This window comes from Muntiacus reevesi, chromosome 15, assembly GCF_963930625.1.
Source record: "Muntiacus reevesi chromosome 15, mMunRee1.1, whole genome shotgun sequence".
Classification (NCBI taxonomy): domain Eukaryota; kingdom Metazoa; phylum Chordata; class Mammalia; order Artiodactyla; family Cervidae; genus Muntiacus; species Muntiacus reevesi.
The window spans coordinates 6550628-6568660 of NC_089263.1; the positions used below are offsets into that span (position 1 = coordinate 6550628).

The following is an 18033-nucleotide window of genomic DNA, read 5'->3' on the forward strand; positions in this document are numbered from 1 at the left end:
TTTTTTTTATTTTGTTTTTCTATATGAATCCCTTAGGATTTTCTACATATAGGATCATATCATTGAATAATAAAGTTTTATTTCTTCCTTTCTAATCTGCATACCTTTTGTTTCTTTTTCTTGCCTTATCGCACTGGTTAGAACATCTATTACAATCTTGGATACAAGTGGTGAGAGCAAACATCCTTGCCTTGTTTCCAGCATTGGGATGAAAGCATGCAAACATTCACCATTAAGTGTGATGTTTGACCTTAAGTTTTGAAAATCAAATCTTTTATCAGGTTGAAGAAGTTTTTGTCATAAATGGATGTTAGATTTTGCCAAATAATTTTTCTTCATCTATCAAGATGATCATGCAGTTTTTTTCCCATCTATTTTTAAAATATGGTATATTACATTATGATTTCAGATGTTAAGCAAACCTTACATTCCCAGGATGAATCTCCCTCAGTCATAACTTATAATCCTTTTTAAGTGTCCCTAGATTTGACTTTGCATATATTTTGTTGAGGACTTTTTGTGTTCATATTTATCAAACATTATTGGTTTGTTGTTTTTGTGTGTTGTCTTTGTCTGGCCTTGGTATCAGGAAGTGGCTTCCTGATTCTATAATAGTGGCTTCATAGAATAAGCTGGAAAGGCTTCCCTTCCCTTTTTTTCTGAGGCTTGCAAAAAATACACGTTATTATTTTCTTGAAAGTTTTAGTAGAATTTACAACTGAAGCTATTTGGGCATAGGTTTAACTTTATGTAGATATTTTCAGTTACCAATTTATTTGTTTGTTATAATTCCATTTAGATTTTGTTTCCATTTTATTCAGTTTTGGTATTCTGTATCTTTATGGGATCTTTTTCTATTTCACAGCTTTTTGATACTGCAGCTTAACATATGGGCAAGATTGGTTTTCAACTAGTACACTCTCATCCAGTCATAGTGGTTATTATTTCCTAAGAGCCAGTACCCTGAGAGAGCTCCTGCCTCTTCTCCAGCCTCCCTACAACTCCCCACCTGTCAGCACCTGAAGGGTAACACCTGGGACAGCGGGGGACATTCAGAACCCAGCTAACTCCAACATCGTTGTCATCTATACAGATTGATTGGTCCTCCTGCTATGCCAGTTATTACATTTCTGAACATCACCTTTTGGAAATGGAAGACTGAGTCCCCACTTCAGACCTCTACTTCCTCTCACTTTGATCTGGTGTTGATCATGTGCTTCAGCATTCTACTGGGCAGGTCTGGCAGAAGGAATAGCATCAATTGATTGGGTATGTCTGTCTGAGAGTTGTGGGCCAGTGGATTGAGAGATTTGGGAAGTCAGTGTGTAGGCCTAGGCTGATTTCTAATGAAAATTTAAATCCCAGCTATGGCTATTAGAAAGAAAAGAAAAGTGACTGATGATAAACGTGTAGCACAAAGTAAGTGAACTGAAAAATGTGTCTTTGTGCTAAAGGTGTTATTGTATGGTGCCACACATATTGAAAGCAAGGTTGTTACCAAGCCCAAGCTCGTTCTGCTCGATGCATGACAGGCCAATAAATCGAGAGATGAGTTGTTGGAGCAAGGAATGATGACTTTAATCAGAGGTTAGCAGAAAGAGGAGATGGTAGACTCAAGTCTCCCAAAAACCATCTTATCTCGGCCAGGATTCAGGGTTGTTCCTGAATTATCTTCTGAACACAATCCTGAATTATACAGAGTTGTATATAACAATAGGAAGGGGAAGGGGCCTTCAGTGGCCCTGAGCAATGGCAGAACAGGGCTGTTAACTGGTTGCTGGTTGACAGTTGCTCACTTGCTTGGGAGAAGGTCCCACCAGAGTCCCCCAACCCACTGCTGAGTGGGACTATTATAGCTAGCATCTGTCTCAGTGGAGTGTGCAGGCAGGAGCCAGGGAGGGAAAGGCCCCTTATACCGTAGGTCCCATGTGGGACCACTGCTACAAGGTCACTGACTGAAATGCTTTCAGAAGGCAGGCAAGTAACATTCCTCATTTCACTGATTCGGAGATGCATATTTCTTTTGGCATTTAAACATCTTTGAAACTGGAGTGCACGTTACAACTGATGGTAAGTCATAGTTTAATGGCAGTGTCGTTTCTGTCTTATTATTATAAAATACTAGCATCATAATCAGATGTTTTGAAAATCACATCCTTTTATGTCAGCCATGCACTTTGAAAGAGAGGTATAGATACAAATACTTATTCTTCTACCATGAGAAAAACAACAGAACAGGGGACATGACAAATGGCAGCTACTTTGTTATTTCTGTGTCTAGGAGTCAATAGAGAGAAGTTCAGTTCAGTTCAGTCACTCAGTCGTGTCTGACTCTTTGTGACCCCATGAACTGCAGCACACCAGGCTTCCCTGTCCATCACCAAATCCTGGAGCTTGCTCAAACTCATGTCCATCAAGTCAGTGATGCAATCCATCCACCTCATCCTCTGTTGTCCCCTTCTCTTCCCACCTTCAATCTTTCCCAGCATCAGGGTCTTATCTAGTGAGTCAGTTCTTTGCATTAGGTGGCCAAAGTATTAGAGTTTCAGCTTCAGCATCACTCCTTCCAGTGAGTCAGACACGACTGAGTGACTGAACTGAACTGAACTGATGTTCTTTATATTGTCACATATTTTATCTCACGTGGCCCTTACCACAGCCATGTGAGGTACAGAGGCAGGTATGTCTACCCCTGTTTTATAAATGAAGTTTATAAAGTCTATGAAGTTGAGCGATGCTCAATTACTTGTCCTGTGTTGCACAGCCAGAATCAGAACCCTGGTCTTTTAATAATTTTTGTTTCCCACTTTATCATCCATCCTTTCATTGATCACAATCTGTAGTAGCAGCAGTCAAATACTTTTATTTTGTAAACCTAAGAATTTAAGTTTAGGTAATTTAAAAGTAATCACATTTTCATAATCAGAAAATAGAACATCTTGAGCAAATTTTACCACACTTTCTTCTGTTTAGGGGAGAAAGTGAAAGTGAAGTCATTCAGTCGTGTCCAACTCTGCAACCCCATGGACTGTAGCCTACCAGGCTCTTCAGTCCATGGAATTTTCCAGGCAAGAGTACTGGAGTGGGTTGCCATTTCCTTCTCCAGGGCATCTTCCCAACCCAGGGTTTGAACCTGGGTGTCCTGCATTGCAGGCAGACGCTTTACCATCTGAGCCTCTGGGGAAGTTTAGAGGAGGCAGAGATTAAATTTTAAAAGCTATACACATAATATGCCCTGTGGTATTTGCTAGTCTGGGCCTCTGAACCCAGTGTTAAACTTTGAAATTGACTTTCCTTTTTTTCTTTCTTTTGTTCTCAACTTTTGGTTTTTCTCATGCTCTCTCTTACTATTAAATCCTTAAAACAGAAGATACAATCTGAATCTAACCCTGTTTACCCTTTTTTTTTTTTTCCTTTTTCCTTTCTGGCCAGTTAAAAAATTGAGCCATATTTAAAAATCAATAGTTTCACATAAAGATCTAGATTTCTGGATTTCTGGCTTCCTTTGAAAACTCCTAACACTCATGAACACTGGGCCTATGTCACCACAGGAAACCATTAGGTGGGGTAGCCGGGGGAAAAGGCAAATGCTCCTGGAGGCAGGATGCACTCTCCAGTTTGCCAGTTGCCATTACTCTCTCAACAGCAGTAGCAGAAAAAATCTACTTCTGCTTTATTGACTATGCCATAGCCTTTGACTGTGTGGATCACAACAAACTGTGGCAAATTCTTAAAGAGACGGGAATACCAAACCAGCTTATCTGCCTCCTGAGAAATCTGTATGCATGTCAAGAAGCAACAGTTAGAACCAGTCTGTTGTTCTGGTTCCAAATTGGGAAAGGAGTACATCAAGGCTGTATATTGTCACCCTGCTTATTTAAATTATATGCAGAGTACATCATATGAAATGCCAGGCTGGATGAAACACAAGCTGGAATCAAAATTGCCAGGAGAAATAGCAATAACCTCAGACATGCAGATCACACCACCCTTATTGCAGAATTGCAGCACACCAGGCCTCCCTGTCCATCTCCAACTCCTGGAGTTTACCTAAACCCATATCCATCGAGTGAGTGATGCCATCCAACCATCTCCTCCTCTGTCATCCCCTTCTCCTCCTGCCCTCAATCTTTCCCAGCATCAGGGTCTTTTCCAGTGAGTCAGCTCTTCACATCAGGTGGCCAAGGTATTGGAGTTTCAGCTTCAATACCAGTCCTTCCAATGAACACCAAGGACTGATCTCCTTTAGGATATACTGGTTGGATCTCCTTACAGTTCAAGGGACTCTCAAGAGTTCTCCAACACCACAGTTCAAAAGCATCAATTATTCTGCTCTCAGCTTTCTTTATAGTCCAACTCTCACATCCATACGTGACCACTGGAAAAAGCATAGCCTTGACTAGACGGACCTTTGTTGGCAAAGTAATGTCTCTGCTTTTTAATATGCTGTCTAGGTTGGTCATAACTTTCCTTCCAAGGAACAAGTGTCTTTTAATTTCATGGCTGCAATCATCATCTGCAGTGATTTTGAAGCCCAGAAAAATAAAGTCAGCCGCTGTTTCTGCTGTTTCCCCATCTATTTGCCATTAAGTGATGGGACCGGATGCCATGATCTTAGTTTTCTGAATGTTGAGCTTTAAGCCAACTTTTTCACTCTCCTCTTTCACTTTCATCAAGAGCCTCTTTGGTTCTTCTTCACTTTCTGCCATAAGGGTGGTGTCATCTGCATATCTGAAGTTATTGATATTTCTCCTGGCAATCTTGATTCCAGCTTGTGCTTCTTCCAGCCCAGTGTTTCTCATGATGTACTCTGCATATAAGTTAAATAAGCTGGGTGACAATATACAGCATTGACGTACTCCTTTTCCTATTTGGAACCAGTGTGTTGTTCCATGTCCAGTTCTAACTGTTGCTTCCTGACCTGCATATAGGTTTCTCAAGAGGCTTGCTTTTTCAGTGATCCAGCAGATGTTGGCAATTTGATCTCTGGTTCCTCTGCCTTTTCTAAAACCAGCTTAAACATCTGGAGTTCACGGTTCACATATTGCTGAAACCTGACTTGGAGAAGTTTGAGCATTACTTTACTAGCGTGTGAGATGAGTGCAATTGTGCAGTAGTTTGAGCATTCTTTGGCATTGCCTGTCTTTGGGATTGGAATGAAAACTGACCTTTTCCAGTCCTGTGACCACTGCTGAGTTTTCCAAATTTGCTGGCGTATTGGGTGCAGCATTTAACAGCATCATCTTTGAGGATTTGAAATAGCTCAACTGGAATTCCATCACCTCCACTAGCTTTGTTCGTAGTGATGCTTCCTAAGCCCCGCTTGACTTCACATTCCAGGATGTCTGGCTCTAGGTGAGTGATCACACCATTGTGATTATCTGGGTCGTGAAGATCTTTTTTGTATAGTTCTTTTGTGTATTCTTGCCACCTCTCCTTAATATCTTCTGCTTCTGTTAGTTCCCTACTATTTCTGTCCTTTATTGAGCCCATCTTTGCATGAAATGTTCCCTTGGTATTTCTAATTTTCTTGAAGAGATCTCTAGTCTTTCCCATTCTATTGTTTTCCTCTATTTCTTTGCATTGGTCACTGAGGAAGGCTTTCTTATCTCTCCTGGCTATTCTTTGGAACTCTGCATTCAAATGGGTATATCTTTCCTTTTCTCCTTTGCTTTTCACTTCCCTTCTTTTCACAGCTATTTGCAAGGCCTCCTCATTCAGCCATTTTGCTTTGTTGCATTTCTTTTTGGGGGGATGATCTTGATTCCTGTCTCCTGTCCAGTGTAACAAACCTCCATCCATAGTTGATCAAGCACTCTGTCTATCAGATCTAGTCCCTTAAATCTATTTCTCACTTCCACTGTATAGTCATAAGGGACTTGATTTAGGTCATACCTGAATGGTCTAGTAGTTTTCTCTGCTTTATTAAATTTCAGTATGAATTTGGCAATGAGTTCATGATCTGAGCCACAGTCAGCTCCCGGTCTTATTTTTGCTGACTGTATAGAGCTTCTTCATCTTTGGCTGCAAAGAATTACATAAATATCTGTTATTAGTATTTCTCACATTCCATAAGTAGTTGGGTCAGCAGAGGTTCTGGAGTCTCAGATTCCCCATCTCAAGCTTTAGCTCTTTGTCTAGACCACAGCACCTATGGAATTGGTTATCTTGTCTTGCCAATAGAGCAAGAGCTTATTATAAGAAAAAGTCAGCCAGCATCTTAGAATCTGAGCCTCTGTACTGTGTGGTTTAGGCAAAGCTTAGATGTTGAACCTGAAAGATTGGCTTTTCACATTTTGAAGGGCTACCCAGGGATAAGCAGTTGTCCAAGATTATAGTTCATCTGTATCTTTCTCATAGTCTGACCTTAGGCTAGTTCTTTCCTTCTGTGTTTGATGTCTTCATTCTATATTGCTTTATGAAAAAAAGAAAAGCTGCTACTTCCTTTTTGGTGAAAATGTAAAACTCTATTATGGATTAAGGAGTGGGCAAACTTTACCTTGGTGTAAACTATAAAATATAGATATAATCTATATCCAGACTAACTGTTTCAACACTTGCCTCTAGCCCATCTCAAATCTTATTTGAAAGTGGGCATTGAGGAAAAGGGGGCTACAGAGGATGAGATGGTTGGATGACATCATTGACTCAATGGACATGAGTTTGAGCAAACTCTGGGAGATAGTAAAGGACAGGGAAGCCTGGAGTGCCACAGTTCATGGGGTTGCAAAGAGTTGGATATGACTGGGCAACTGAACAACAACAACAGAACTTTTTCTGTGAATGGACCAATGGTAAATATTTTAGGCTGTGAGGGGCATAAGGTTTCTGTTACAGGCTATTCACCTCTGCTGTTGTGTTGTGAAAGCAGCCTTAGACAGCATGTAAGTAAATGAGCAGGGCTGTGTTCCAATAAAGCTTTAGTTACAAAAACAGACTGGGCAGGATTTGTCCCATTGTCAAAATGTGCCAAGCCCTATTCTAGAGTCTCAGGATGAAAATGTCAAGAGTTGGTTTTGATTGTCCTCCTTCTTTAATTTTTATATCTAAGTAGCTCTCTATTTGGACTTCCCTGGTGCCTCAGTGGTAGAGAATTCTCCTGCAAATGCAGAAGATGAAAGTTCAAACCCTGGGTCAGGAAGATCCCCTGGAGAGGGAAATGGCAAACCACTTCAGTATTCTTGCTGGGAAATCACCTGGACAGAGGAGCTTGGTGCCTGGGGTTGCAAAGAGTTGGACAGAACCGAGTGACTTAACAACAAAAATGACTAATGATGTTGAGCAGCTTTTCATTTGCATATTTGTCATTGATGTGTGTTCCTTTTGAAATATCTGTTACAATATTTTGCCTGTTTGTTTTCTTATTATTGAATTTTGAGAATTCTTTATATATTCAAAATACAAGTCCTCTATTAGATACATATTTTGTAAATATTTTCTTCCAGCCTATAACTTGTCTTTCCATCATCTTTCACAGTTTCTTACAAAAAGCAGACATTTTAAATTTTTAAGTCCAATTTGTCATTTTTGTTCTTTTTATGAATTTTTGTGCATCATATCTAGGTAATCTTTGCCTAGTCCAAGGTCACAGACATTTTCTTGTAGAGGTCTATATTTCATGTTGAGTTAATTCTTGTACATGCTGTGAGGAATGGGTCAAAGATTTTTGTTTTGTTTTGATTCTACATGTGAACATTCATGTGGAATGTTATTGTTATAGCATCATTTGTTGAATAGTTGGTGTAGCATCATTTGTTGAATAGACTATTCTTTCTCCAATAAATTGCCTTTACAGCTTTGTCAACAATCAGTTGTTTATTTGTGAGCATCCATTTCTGGACTCTCCTTTCTATTCCTTTCATCTATTTGTCTGTCTTGACAGCAATACCAAACTCCCTTTGTTACTGTGGCTTTATAATAAATCTTGATAAAAAGTGGTGTTTGTCCTGTAACTTTGTTCTTTTACAAAGTTTTTTGGGTATTCTATGTCCTTTGCATTTTTATGTGAATTTTAGAAACATTTTTTTATTTCTTATTCAAAAAACATGCAAGGACTTGTATCGGGAAGTCTTTTAATCTATCAACTTGTGGAGAATTGACATCTTAACAATACTGAGTGTTTCAATCCATGAGCATGGTAAATATTTATGTCTTCTTTAATTTCTCTCAGCTATGTTTTGCAATTTTTATTGTACAAATCATTATATTCATCTTTAAATGAATACTGCAGCTTTATTCTTTGTATCATATTTTTAGATGCTACTGCATATAGTATTTTATTTTAATTTCAATTTGCTCATGCATAGAAATATAATTTTCGTATAGTTCTCTTATAACCTACAGCTTTGTTCAACTCAGTAACTCTAGGAGATTTTCTTCATAGTTCATCAGATTTTCTGTATAAATGATAATAGAGGTATACTATTGTGACTTAAGACAGTTTTCCTTTTTCCTTTTTATGATTTGGTTGCCTTTTATTTCTTTTTCTTTGTTGATTGCACTAGCTAGAAACTCTGGTACAATGTTAAACAGAAGTGTTGAGTGTGAACCTCCTTGTCTTGTTTCAGTTCTTAGGGGAAGAGACGTCAGTTTTTCACTAATTTAGTTGTAGGTTTTTCATAGATGCCCTTTATCAGGTTGAGGAAGTACAGTTCTATTCCTATTTTGTTAAGATTTTTTATCAGAAATGGATATTAGAATAAAGAAGTTATGGTACATATATACAATGGAATATTACTCAGTCATAAAGAAGAATGAATTGGAGTCTTTCACTAGAAGAATAAATTTCTAGTGAGGTGAGTTAACCTAGAGCCTCTTATGCAGAGTGAAGTCAGTCAGAAAGAGAAAAACAAATATTGTGTATTAATGCACATATATGGAGTCTTGAAAAAATGGTACTGGTGAACCTGTTTGTAGGGCAATGATAGAAATGCATACATAGAGAACAGACTTGTGGACACAGTGGAGGATGGACAGGGTGGGACGAACTGAGAGAGTAGCATTGAAACATATACATCATCACATGTAAAACAGATAGCCAGTGGGAATTTGCTGTATGATGCAGGGAGCTCAGCCTGGTGTTCTGTGACAACCTAGAGGGCTGGGGTGGAATGGAAGGTGGGAGGGGAGGTTCCAGAGGAACAGGACATATGCATTCCTATGGCTGATTCATATTGATTAAGGCAGAAACCAATACAACGTTGTAAAGCAATTATTCTGCGATTAAAAATAAATTTTAAAAGTTTTAAATAAAATAGATAAGCTAGAAGAATGTATTGTACAACACAGAGACTATAGCCAATATCTTATAATAACTTTAAATGTAATGTAAGGTATAAAAATATTAAATCATTGTATTGTAAGTCTGAAGCTAATTTTGTAAGTCAATCGTATTTTGATTAAATAAATAAGAAAAAAACAAATTCAACTATAAAAAAGAAATGGGTATTAGACTTTGTCAAGTTGTTTTTGCATGCTGATCAAGATGATCATGCAGTTTTCCTTTTTTCATTCTTTATATTATGAATTACATTGACTGCTTTTTTTTAATTTTCATGTTGACTTTCTTTTTTAATTTGTGTATTTTTAATTGAAGGATAATTGCTTTACAATATTGTGTTGGTTTCTAACCAAACATCAACATGACATTGACTTTTTTATGAATGTTAAGTCAGTCTTGCATTTCTGACATAAAGTCTACTTGGTCATGATGTATTTTCCTTTTTATTTATTACTGAATTTAACTTGCTAATTTTGCTTTAAATTTTTGCATCTATGTTCCTGAGACACATTGATCTGAAATTTTCATTTCTTGTATTTGTCTTCTTTTGATATCAGGGTCTCATAGAGTGAGTTAGGAAATATTATCATTTTAAATTTTCTGGAAGAGGTTGTATGCAATTGGTATTATATCTTCCTTTAACATCTGGCAGAATTTACTGTTGAAGCCACCTAAGCCTGGAGATTTTTATTTATTTGTTCTTTGTAAGATTTTTAAAATACAAATTGAGTTTCTTTAATAAATATAGCGCTATTGAGGTATCTATTTTTTCTTGAGTGAACTATGGTATTGTGTGTCTTTACAGGAACTTTTGGGCTTCCCTGATAGATCAGCTGGTAAAGAAACTGCCTGCAGTGCAGGAGACCCTGGTTCGATTCCTGGGTCGGGAAGATCCACTGTAGAAGGGATACAGTATTCTCGGACTTCCCTTGTGGCTCAGCTGGTAAAGAATCCGCCTGCAATGTGGGAGACCTCGGTTCGATCCCTGGGTTGGGAAAATTCCCTGGAGAAGGGGAAAGCCTACCCACTCCAGTGTTCTGGCCTGGAGAATTTCATGGACTGTATAGCCCATGGGGTTGCAAAGAGTCAGACATGACTGAGCGACTTTCACTCACTCACTTCACTCACAGGAATTTTTCCATTCAGTTGTCAGATTTATTGGCATAAGTGTTTATAACATTCCCACATTAATCTTTTAATGTTTGTAGAATCTATAATGATCTCATCGCTCTCATTTCTGATATTGGTGATTTGTGTCTTTTTTCCTCATTAATCAGGTTAGAGATTTATCAACATTAATGGTATCAGAGAACCAGATTTTGGTTTCCTTTACTTTTTTTCTGTTTTTCTATTATTATTTAATTGATTTGTGAATCTAGTTTTATTAGTTATTTTATTAATTATTTTTATGCTTATTTTGAGCTTAATTTGCTCTTCTTTTCTAGTCACTGAAGATAAAAATTAAGACCATGATTTTGAGACTTCTTTACTTTCTAATATAGACATTTAAAATGACTGCTTTAGGGACATTATCAAATTGTTGTATGTTGCATTTTATAGTCTTTCAGTTTAAACTATTTTCAAATATCCTTTTTGATCTCTTTGACCCATGGTTTGTTTGTTTTAGGAAAATCTTATTTAGTTTCTAAGTATTTGGACATTTTCCAAATATCTTTCTGTTATTGATTTATAACTTCCTTTGTGGTCATAGAATATACTTTGTATGACTTGAATTTTTATAAGTGTATTAAAACTTGTTTTATGACCCATGTGCACTTGAAAGGAATGGATATTCTGTGGCCATCAGAATGTTCTTCATTGTCATTCAGTTGCTCAGTTGTGGCCAACTCTTTGCGACTCCATGAACTGCAGCATGCCAGGCTTCTCTGTCCATCACTATCTCCATGAGTTTGCTCAAACTTGTGTGCACTGAATCAGTGATACCATCCAACCAGCTCATCCTTTGTCATCCCTTCTCCTCTTGCCCTCAACTTCTAGAACTAGAATGTTCTAGTAAATGCCAAATCAAGTTGATTGATGATGTAGTTGGTCTTCTATATTCTTTACAGATTTTCTGCCTACTTGGTGTATCAGTTATTTACAAGGTATTTAAATATCTGAGTATAATTGAGAATTTGTTTATTTCTTTTTGCAGTTTCACCAGTTTGAGATCTTATATTTTAACATTATTTTTAGGTATACAGGCACTTGGAATGGTTATGTTGTCTTGACTAACTGACCCTTTATCATAATGAAATGATCTTCATTATGGTAATATTCTTTGCTGTATAATCTACTTTGATATTAATATAGAGACTCCAAGTTTGTTTTTGACTGATTTTAACAGATTATTTTCTCTTCGCTTACTTTTAATCTTAATGTCTTTGAATTTCTTATAGGCAACATATTGTTCCGTCTTGTATTTTTGTCTATTCTGTCAATGTCTTTCTCTTAATTGGTTCTCTTAATTAGATCACTTACATTTAATGTTATTATTGTTACAGTCAGATTTAAGTCTATCATCTTGCTATGTATTTGCTGTTTGTCCCAACTCTTCTTTGTTCCCTTTTTCCTCTTTTGGATTATTTTTGGGACTCTATATTTATCTTCTTTATTGTCACCTGTCACCTGTAACTCCTTATCTTTTTTAAAAAATGTTATGGTTGCTATAAGGTTTATACTATACATTTTTATCTTATTTCAAGTAGTATTACACCTTTATACATAAGAACTTCACATGTACATAGTATTACACCTTCATAGTATAAGAACTTCACAATTTCATCCTCTCCTCTTAGCCTTGCCTGGAAAATCCCATAGACAGAGGAGCCTGGTAGGCTACAGTCCATGGGGTCACAAAGAGTTGGACACAACTGAGCGACTTCACTTTCATTTTTTTCTTAACCTTTTCACAACTATTTTCATAGATTTCATTTATATATTTTATAAGCCCGGGAGTACATTACTTTTTATTTAAATAGTTGATTATTTTTTAAAGAGATTTAAGTAATATGAAAACAGTCTTACTTGTTTGTCCATGTAAGTATCATTTTTCATTGCTCTTAATTCCTTTGTGTAGATCTAGATTTCCATTTGTTATCATTTTTCTTCCTTTTAAAAGATTTCTCTTAATATTTCCTGGGAACAATGGACTGCAAATCTACTGGTGGTGAATTCTTTCAGATTTTGATTTTGAAATAATTTTCACTGGTATCAAATTTCAGCTTGACGTTGTTTTCCTTTCCATACTTTAAATATGTTGCTTCATTCTCTTCTTATGTGCTTTATTTCCTCCAAGAAACCTGCTTTCATCGTCTTTTTAAAAATACTAATATGTTCTTTTTCCTGACTGCTTTTAAGATTCTCTCTTTATCATGGTTTTGAGCAGCTTAGTTACAATGTGTTTTGGTGTCGTTTTCTGTCTGTTTCTTGTGTTTAGTGTGCATTTAGCTCCTGAAATCTCTGACTTTTTACTTTTCCTTAAATTTGGAAAAATTTTGGCCACTATATCTTCAGGCACTTTTTTCTGTCCCCGCTACAATCCACTTTTCTTTAGGGATTGAAATTACATATATATTAGGCAAGTTGAAGTTCTTTCACAGCTCACTGATTTTTTAAGATGGTTTCTATCACTACATCTGCAAGTTCATGCATCTTTTCATCTGTAATATCTGAACTTCCATTAATCTCATCTAGTATATTTTCATCTTACATATAATTTTCATGTGTAGAAGTTCAATTGGCTTTTTATATTCAATGTCTCTAGTTAACTTTTTAAACATAGTTAACATTTTTAACATATGGAATACAGTTATATAACCCTTATTATTCTTCTCTGCTAACTTAATATCTGGGTCAGTTTTTACTGACTCATCTCATTATGAGCTGTTTTCATGCCTATTTGCATGCCTGGTGATCTTTGTTTGGATGTTAAAGTTTATGAATTTCAACCTGTTGAGTGCTGGCTGTTTTTGTATTCCTATCAATACCCTTGAATTTTGCCCTCTTATACAGTTACTTGGAAACAGTTTTATCCTTTTAGGTCTTACTTTCCTGGTTCGTTAAGTGGATATAAGCAGGGCTCACCCAAGGGCTAATTATTCTCCACTACTGATTATTATACTAATTATTCTCCACTACTTCCTTGGTGGCTCAGATGTAATGCGGGAGACCCAGGTTTGATCCCTGGGTCGGGAAGATCCCCTGGAGAAGGGAATGGCAACCCACTCCAGTATTCTTAGGTCTTCTCTGGTGGCTCAGACAGTAAAGAATCTGCGTGCAATGCAGGAGACCCAGGTTCGAGCCCTGCATCAGGAAGATCCTCTGGTTCAGAAGGGAATGGCTACTCACTCCAGTATTCTTGCCTAGAGAATTCCATGGACAGAGGAGCTTGACCACAGTCCAAAAGAGTCGGACGTGACTGAGTGACTAACACACTGAGATAAAAGCTTTCTGAGCACTTTACCCTCTGCCTCATGAATTATGACTTTTTCCAGTCTGGTCAGTGGAAACAGGCACTGCCAGTCTTGCTGAGCGCCAGATACCTCCTTTCAGTCTTCTTAGAGGAATCTTTCTTCAGACTCAAGTAGTTTTCTTACACACATGCTATCAGTATTCTACCCTTTTCTTGAGGATGCTAATCTCTGGGGTCTTCTCTGTGCAGCCCTATCCTCTCTAGCAATCTGTTCTGTGCATTCCAGCCTCCTTGGTCTCCCCAGGTGCTCAACTCTATTTCCTCAACTCAGTCCACAGGGTAACTTCTGGGTTACCCTGCATGATTCAGAAACTTTTTCAGAGCAACAAGCTGGGGCAATCAAGCGTCTCACTTTGTTTCATTTTTCCATTTCTCATGTCGTTTGACATGTCGTCTTTTGACAACCATTGTTTCATGCCCTTTTTGCCTATGGGTTGTTTTGTTGTTGTTGTTTGGTAGGTTTTTTGTTGATTGGTTGGTTACTTAAGAGGATAAATCTCATCCCTTCATCTTAGCTGGAAGTGAAAGTTTAACATGTCATTTTTTTTTCCCATTTCAAAGTTACTTGGGGTTCAACAGATCTAATCTGAGCTCTTTGAGAGTTGTTTCAGCTCAGCTGATTCCTACTGACATTTTATATATATATATATATATATATATATATATATATATATGTTGTATATAATATATAAAATACATCAGTATGTATGTATATAAACATACATATATATATACACATATGATACATATATAGGACAAAGAATGTTTGATTTAGTTAAAAACTTGAAATCCATCTGAAAGAAGTTTGTACTAGCCACTAGGAGCTTTTTGGATAGATGCTAATTATTTCAAAGAAGCCATGGGTATAGTATTGAAATTTTCTTAAATTCTATCCTCAAGTTCTAGGAAAAATATGCATTTCTAAAAGTAATGGTGGAAATTATCATTAATACTTTTGTTTTTCTTATTTAAAAATTAGAGGGTAATGTATATAAAAATATGCAAGAATCACAAGAAGCTCACATATCCAACCACCTGGATGAAATTGTTGCTGCCGTCAGCATAACACCTAGAAAGAAACTGCAAAACCAGCTGCTTCAGAGAGCCCTGTTCCAGCCTCCTCGAGAGAAACTCCGCCTCTCTGAAGAGAAAGCAAAGTCATATGCCAGCAGCCATGAGGTAAGGAACCTTTCTTTTTATGCCCGTACTGGTGACTGAGGAGTAGGATACTTCAGGTTGCATTCCCACTCTCGGGAGCTTGCCATGAGAGAGAATGCGTGACAGTACCTTTCGTCGTGTGAGTGAACCAGTACCTCAGGGCACAGTCAGCATGCTCGCTGAATGAGTGCACAAAGGAGCAAAGGAGCCTGCCCTGACTTGGACAGGTGCACACTCGGTGGACTGGCTGTGGCTGGACCTGCTGAAGTGGTTCCCGTGAGTCGGTAAGTGTTTCTTGAGCTCCTCCTGTGTGCCGGGTCTCGGCCCTGGGACACAGCACAAAGCAGATGAAGCTTCTACTCTTGAGGAGCTTGTGTTTCTAAAATTCTTAATCTTCTGTTCTCTGCATACGTCTTTACTATCTCTCTTCAGGGTTTTATTCATTTACTCATTCAGTATGTATTTCTCTACTACCTCTTATGTTCAGTTCAGTTCAGTTCAGTCACTCAGTCGTGTCTGACTCTTTGCGACCCCATGGACTGCAGCACACCAGGCCTCCCTGTACATCATCAACTCCCGGAGTCTACTCAAACTCATGTCCATTGAGTCGGTGATGCCATCCAACCATCTCATCCTCTGTCATCCCCTTCTTCTCCCGCCTTCAATCTTTCCCAGCATCAGGGTCTTTTCAAATGAGTCAGCTCTTCACATCAGGTGGCCAAAGTATTGGAGTTTCAGCTTCAACATGTGCCGGGTCCTAATTTGTCCATTTATTTATTTCACAAAGATTTACTGTATACCCAGTGTGTACCAGGCTTCTCTGACAGCTCAGTTGGTAAAGACTCCGCCTGAAATGCAGGAGACCGTGGTTGGATTCCTGGGTCAGGAAAATCCACTAGAGAAGGGATAGGCTACCCACTCCAGTATTCTTGGGCTTCTCTTGTGGCTCGGCTGGTAAAAAATCTGCCTGCAATGTGGGAGACCTGGGTTTGATCCCTGGGTTGGGAAGATCCCCTGGAGAAGGGAAAGACTTCCCACTCTAGTATTCTGGCCTGTAGGATTCCATGGACCGACTGTATAGTCCATGGGGTCTCAAAGACTCAGACACAACTGAGCAACTTTCACTTCATTTCTGATGTGTACCAGGTGTTGTGCAGGGGCTCGGGGCATGAATGTGAAAGCTCTGCCTCAGAGGATCTCATGGCCTGGTTGGGAAGATAGATAATTAATGATGGTCAGCATGAGTTCTGTGACAGACACAAGCTCAGGTGATACAGATGCCAAACCTGGGGTTGAGGGGAGGCGGCGTGAGCAGTGACCCTAGAGATGGAGGAGCAACAGCGCCTGAGTTGTGCTGTGGGGATGGGAGCTACTTGGGCTGCACCGATAACAGTGCTTAGGGAGTAGAGAGGGCCAGGTCGGACCGGCGACAATAGTGTTCTGAGCAGAGGTGGCAGACGGGCGAGAGTCAGCGGTCTGAGGGCGCACAGCCTGTTTGGTAAATTCGTGGAACTATCTGAGAAGCAGGCTTTCGTTATACAGGGAAGGAACCGAGGTTGGATTACGGCCCGGAGAGTGTTCAGCACCCAGAAAAAGTTTACATTTTCTCTTCAGGGTGCTGGAAACTGTCACAGGATTATAAGCCAGGAAGGGCCATGAGCGTCTGAGCTTCTGGAATGATCACTCAGACCTCAGATACCTGAATAGAGGAAGAGGAGCACAGACGTAAGTTGGAGGAGGAGGGCCCGTTCAGAGGGCGTTCGCAATAATCCAGGCAAGGAATTATGAGGGCCTAAAATATGGCAGAGGCAGTGGAAACACTGAAATCTCTTGAGAAGAATTTGGAAATATGAATCGGTGAAACCTGGTAACAAAGGGGGAACAGGAGGTAGAGAGGCAGGAGTGAGCCCGAGAGGGTGTATACAGTTCCTGAGCGAGGTTTCAGCTTGGGGTCCAGGGACTTGTCAGTCCCCGTTGTTACTGTCGTGAATACAGGAAGAAGAGCAGGAACAGGGAGAGAAGGTGTGAATTTGGTCTTGATATTCATTACACACCAGATGTCCTCTAGTACTAGTGTGTGCCAGTCTGTGTGCTGTGTAGGTCTCAGCTGGCAGCCTGCTCATGCAAGAGAATTAAGCCCTAATGCCCTAAGGCATTTGGTGTATGTGAAGAATCAACTTCTGTTCTATGCATCTAGAATGGTGGTGGTTTTTTAGTTGCTAAGTCATGTCCAGCTCTTTTGCAACCCCATGGACTGTCCCTCTGTCCATGGGATTTCTGAGGCAAGAATACTGGGTTGCCATTTCCTTCTCCATAGGATCTTCCCTACCTGGGATCAAACTCACATCTCCTGCATCGGCAGGCAGATTCTTTACCTCTCAGCCACTAGGGAAGCCCATCTAGAATGGTGCCAAATCATTTCCTGTGATGTTCAGTTCAGATGAAGAATCCCTGGATTCACTGGTGAACAGGACAGACAGTGGGCATGCCCCCATGCAGCTAAGGAGCAGTTGACTTTGTAAATAACTAGCTAACCAGAGATTGTGCCAGGTGCTCTGGAGGAAATATGGTGGGCCTGTCTTAGATAAGGGAGGGCCTCTATGGGGAGGTGACATCTGAACTGACACCTGAAGAAAAGGATCCAGCATAGAGGAGCTGAGGGAAAGGAGTTCTAGGGACAGGGAACAGAACACATAAAATTTTTGTTTGGCACAAGCAGCGTAACAATGTTTCAAGTGATGAGAAGAAGCTTTGGGCTGATGTGAAGTGCCATTGGAGAGGCAGTTCACCTGTTTTCCAAGTCTCAGGTTAAGTGCCTTAGGAAGCCTTTAAAGTGTTTTTAAGAAAGTATTAACTTGACTAATTTGCCTCTTGAAATACCATTCTTTGGTAATTTTTTTACTATAAAACACTTATCAACTTACAGAAAAGTTGTAAGATGTACCAATTGTTAACATTTACTTTACTTTTCACACACACTGTCATTATTTTTCTGAATATCAGAGAGTAAGTTAAAAAGTACATGAGCTTTTACCCCTAAAGATGTCAATGCCTATTTCCTAAGAATAAAGAAATTTCTCCAACATAACCACACTACAATTATTGAAGTTCATTTCAGTTC

General features: G+C 38.9%; 1 protein-coding gene across 1 annotated transcript in view; it reads left to right on the plus strand.

Annotated features, from left to right (window-relative positions):
- TTC23 (tetratricopeptide repeat domain 23) overlaps nucleotides 1–18033 on the plus strand; it is a 140911-nt gene that overhangs the window by 22240 nt on the left and 100638 nt on the right. Inside the window, exons 2-3 of the mRNA XM_065906944.1 lie at nucleotides 10086–10223; nucleotides 14734–14933. Of these exons, the coding sequence (XP_065763016.1) occupies nucleotides 14754–14933 (180 nt within the window). The 5' untranslated portion in view covers nucleotides 10086–10223; nucleotides 14734–14753. The remainder of the gene's footprint in view (nucleotides 1–10085; nucleotides 10224–14733; nucleotides 14934–18033) is intronic.